The following is a 5,000-nucleotide window of genomic DNA, read 5'->3' as shown; positions in this document are numbered from 1 at the left end:
CAGGGATGAGACCAGGCCTGGAATTTCGTCATTTTAGGGGCAAAGCCATTTGACAGGGCATCAGAGAGGGCATCAAGGCCACTATGGCTTTATAGCAGATATTTTTTCAAGGGCACAAGGCCAAAGTGGGAGGGCACGAGGGCCATGGCCCTCATGGCCCTCGCGAAATTCCTGCCCTGGATGAGACAAATAGTGTTATGACCGTCTGCACATAATATATTTTTATTCAGGAGATGGTTGTATTTAAAACATCTTAACCTTATCATTAACCTTCACTACATGACTCAAAAGTGTCTGCATGTAGTATGTGAATTTGAACTGAATAAATATTCACCTACTGTAACTCTGACAGCGGTGACAGACAACAAAAAAATCATATGTCATAAACTAATATACTACATATCAAATTCTGACATACCGGTAAGCATAAGCATAGACAGCAGAACAGAAACTATGACCATAACGGAGAGCATGAAATATATACAGTATATGTATGTATTTATTTGTCTGCTTGTAATTAGGGCTGGGCAATATGACTATATATATCGTTATCGTGATATAAAAGTGTATATCGTGACCTTTCTCCTATATCGTTTATATCGTGATAGTAATTTTATCAATTTTATACAATTGAATATCATTTAATTACATTTCATGTTGTCACAATACACACTATAAGTTAATGTAATAAGAATTAAAGGATCCATTTTAAGGTTATTTTGCGACATGAAAAAATAAAGAGCAAATAAAGAGAATAACTGAAAAGGTATGTAATTGTGCTATATCGTGATATATATCGTTATCGTGATATAAAGTAATCCATATCGTGATATTGTTTTTATTCCATATTGCCCAGCCCTGCTTGTAATATCAGTGTGTGTCTTACAGGTGGTGAAGGTTCCTCGTACAGGGGGTCCCACGTTGTCCTCATAGGCAGGGAAGATGGAGAGCTGGTACTGGGTCTGGGAGGACAGGCTGTTGAGGAGGACACTGGACAGAGTCCCATCCACAACCAGCTGAGGAACACAAGGGACAAGAGGACTTCTGTTAGAGCAGACATACTCTAGCCTGGCTCTCGCGCAGACCCTTAGTGCTTCGTGCATCTTCGTTACACTTCGTGAGCTCCATCTGCGTGAGAACCAGGTTAGACATACTCAATTGATGGGCTCAGGACCGGATGCGGAGCCAAATGCAATGTCAAAAAAATCCCGCTGTATTTCGACATGCGTCTTCATCAGAGTCCTCAGAGAAAAACATTCTCCTATATCAGAGAAAAACATTTTCTCTGAGGACTCTGATGAAGACGCATGTCGAAACGTTAGTCTTACTGCACTGAAAAAATAAAATAACAGAAAATAGACATCCGTGTGGCACCAGATTCTTTTCCCTTTGCACTTATTATTTAGTCCTGCTCTGACCGGATTGTCAAATTAGAAGCGCGGAGGGCGTATTTCCCTTGTTTTTAGAGCAATGTTTCTCAACGGGGACTCTACAGCCCCGCCAGGGGGTGTTGGGGAACCCTATTTAAAGGGACACTGTGTGAGATTTTTAGTTGTTTATTTCCAGAATTCATGCTGCCCATTCACTAATGTTACCTTTTTTATGAATACTTACCACCAGCATCTAATTCTAAGTATTCATTATGACTGGAAAAATTGCACTTTTCATACATGAAAAGGAGGATCTTCTCCATGGTCCGCCATTTTGAATTTCGCTGAAATTTTAGCTGCAAAAATGGCTGTACTTGGACCATACTAGAAAATATTTGTTTATTACTCAGTAAACTTTCATGTAAAGATCAAATTTGGCAATAGGCAGCCCAGTTTCAATGAGCAGCATAGTTGCAGTACCTTTTTTGACCATTTCCTGCACCGTGTCCCTTTAATACTGGGGGGGTGTTGGCTGGTTTATGATGAGGTCAAGGGGACGTTTGTTCAGAAAAGGTTGAGAACCACTGTGTTAGAGGGGGAGAATATTCAAACTAGTCTTCTGGCACAATTTCAAACTAGTCTGGCTCTAGTCTCTCTCTCTCTCTCTCTCTCTCTCTCTCTCTCTCTCCGAAAAAGACCGCTGTCCGGGTAGAAGTTAGATGATGATGTTGAGTCTGTTGTGTCTGAGCTTTCATGGGTGAGCCAGCTGGATGACGTTGCAGATATCCCCGAGGATATGGTGTATCCACTGTCTGAAATAGATTCATTTTCAACACTTTCGGTTTGTCGGTGGATGTGAAAGATTTCTTAACTGATCTAGATAAATTTGTTAACTCTGTGCAATACTGGAAGCAGAAGGCTGGCTCCGAGACGCTATGCTCAAAAAAGACCACTCGGTTGAATAGATTTGTAAAGAAATAGGCATATGTAAGGTTGGCCTAACATCTCTCTCACCTCCTGTGGCGTGTTGCTCTGAGTGCTGTGGTAGACCACTCTGTACTGGTTGACAGGGCGTGGGGGCGGGGTCCAGTTGAGCCGCACCTCCCTGGAGCCCAGCTGAGAGAAGCGCAGCTCGGTGGGGCTCGGGTACGAGACCACGGGGGGCTGGGTGGGCTTCTCACGTCCTAATGGGAGAACACATGTACAATACACACGCAGACACGGACATTTAATATATTGTAAGTGTGTGTGTGTAATGGCTGAAGATGTGTGTATGTGTAGCGAAGGGGAGTAGAGTTGCCCAGCTGGGACTTGAACCCAGACCTTCTGGAGTAGTAAACTGGGGCTCTGACCGCTACACCAAAGAGCCAGACTCGTTGGCATGTTAGTCAGAACAAACCCACAACCCTAGTGATGGTCACTCCATCACAGTGTGTGTGTGTGCGTGTGTGTTGGCTTACGCAGTGTGTGTGTGTGTGTGTGTGTGTGTGTGTGTGTGTGTGTGTGTGTGTGTGTGTGTGTGTGTGTGTGTCAGTCACAGTTAGTTGCACTCACGTTTGATCTTGGTCCGTTCCTCCATCTTCCCACAGAGTATCCTGACCAGTCGGCCCACCAGCTTGCTGAGCAGGGGGAAGTCGTTCACGTTGTAGGCGTTGAGGTCCTCAGGGGCAGAGGCCACTTGCTTCAGTTCAGCAACATCCGCATTCTTCACACCTTACACCAGGATAGACAGGGTCACACACAGAGAGGTTCATATTAGAGCATGACACGGGAGTGGATTTTCACTCCCGTCCCATCACGGTCCCAGAAAAAAAATCCTATCCCGTCCCATCCTGGACTGGAGTAAAAGAAACAAATCCCATCCCGTCCACTCCTGAAAAGAATGTCTCCCAATCCGGCCCACTCCCACTCAAATTCAACCCCAATCCCGTTGATCAAAAAAACGAGGCTTTTTTGGTTTGTTTTTCAAAGAAAAAATAAGCGGCATTCCCGCTCATATTCATTTTTATTCCCGCTCCTGCCCGTTCCCATTCATCTTAATTCCCGCTCCTGCCCACTCCCGTTCATCTTTAAAATTTTGACTCCCATCCCACGGGAATCCCGCAGGACCCGCGGGACCCACGGGAATTCCCTAAAAATGTCATCCTCTAGTTCATATGCAGAAATGATACAGTAGACAGGCACAGACAGACAGACAGACAGACAGAGAGACAGAGAGACAGACAGACAGACAGACAGAGAGACAGAGAGACAGACAGACAGAGAGACAGAGAGACAGACAGACAGACATAAATCACACACATAAGTCAGACAGAGAGAAATAGTGACTTAATAGCAGAGGGAGACAAGTTTACCCCTCCACTGACAAACTCAACTCAGGTTTTTTATTCAACAATAATCTTTCTTCACTTCATTTCAAATGTTCATAATTTATTGCAAATAAATCAAACAATTCATTTAATTTAATAAATAAAAATCAAACTACCAGGCATCTAAATCTTAAACATTACATTTTGATGTAGAACAACATCAAACAGTATAAGTTCCAGTCCGGCTGTGTGTAGTGTAGTACCCAAGATGCGCCACTAGAGGTCTTACCAACAGCAATGATCTCCACTCCCTCGCTCTTCAGCTTGTTGGCGGCGGCGATGGCGTCGTCCTGAGACTTGCCGTCGGTGAGCAGCAGGACGAAGTGAGGGATGTTCTGACGGGCCCCGGCCTCCTCCCTCAGGTTCTCATTCAGCACATGCATTAAGGCCTGGCCTGGGAAACACACAGTGCAGCGCAATCACCAGCCAATCACAAACTTGAGGAAAATTTATAAGGGGTGTCTTCACTTTGCTTGTGTAAAAACTTGAGAAAGGCCATACGGGCCGAAACGTTGTTTTCTTAATAAATTGCAGCACGATGGACAAGAGAGAGGGGTATCTTCTTCTAAAAAAGCACACGAAAAGGAGTCATTGTAACCATATGGATATGTTTTTTAAAAATAATAATAATTATTATTAATAATAATTTAATTATAATAATAATAATAATGATACATTGGCTTTGTATAGTGCTTTTCTAGAATGTTACATTCTATGGGTACTGTACTGTACTGTACTGTACTGAAAATTACCCATATTAATGTCCCCACCACTTTCCAAGCCAAAGTTTCACCATTGACAGCACACATACAGTACCCATACAATACACACATATAGTAGGGCTGCACGATTATAGAAAAAAATTCATAATCACCATTATTTTGGTCAAAATCATAATCACGATTATTATTTTTTTGGGAAAATTATAACAAGATTAAATATAACCAAGAATGAATTATGTATGGGATAAGCAAAACAAAATGAATTGTAATAATTATGTAAAGGCAATATCATGAAACTTAGGTGGACAGATTTCTGGCCAGAAACACCAGCCAGTCAGTATGTTCTGGCTTCAAGGACGCTCTCAAAGGTAGGTCACTATTGCCTCGATTACATCACGATTGAAATCACGACTTCGATTTTCGATTATTTTCGATTAATTGTGCAGCCCTAACATATAGACATCTAAAGTGCATGACTGGACAACAGAAGACAAGAACGTATATTTAAAAAGAGGTATTTGTTCTGCATGTGTGTATTT

The 5,000-nt window shown here is 42.5% G+C and overlaps 1 protein-coding gene across 1 annotated transcript in view; it reads right to left on the bottom strand.

The window, feature by feature from the left end:
• The window catches only part of LOC134456562 (collagen alpha-1(XX) chain), a 78,240-nt gene that overhangs the window by 37,037 nt on the left and 36,203 nt on the right, over positions 1 to 5,000 (bottom strand). Inside the window, exons 9-12 of the mRNA XM_063207961.1 lie at positions 3,969 to 4,133; positions 2,925 to 3,083; positions 2,385 to 2,554; positions 887 to 1,016 (exon numbers count right to left, since the gene is read on the bottom strand). Coding sequence (XP_063064031.1) covers positions 887 to 1,016; positions 2,385 to 2,554; positions 2,925 to 3,083; positions 3,969 to 4,133 — 624 coding nt within the window. The remainder of the gene's footprint in view (positions 1 to 886; positions 1,017 to 2,384; positions 2,555 to 2,924; positions 3,084 to 3,968; positions 4,134 to 5,000) is intronic.

The sequence above is a fragment of the Engraulis encrasicolus genome, chromosome 10, assembly GCF_034702125.1.
Source record: "Engraulis encrasicolus isolate BLACKSEA-1 chromosome 10, IST_EnEncr_1.0, whole genome shotgun sequence".
Lineage (NCBI taxonomy): Eukaryota > Metazoa > Chordata > Actinopteri > Clupeiformes > Engraulidae > Engraulis > Engraulis encrasicolus.
Note: the sequence above shows the minus strand (reverse complement) of the source record. Positions and strands in the feature narration are given on the sequence as shown.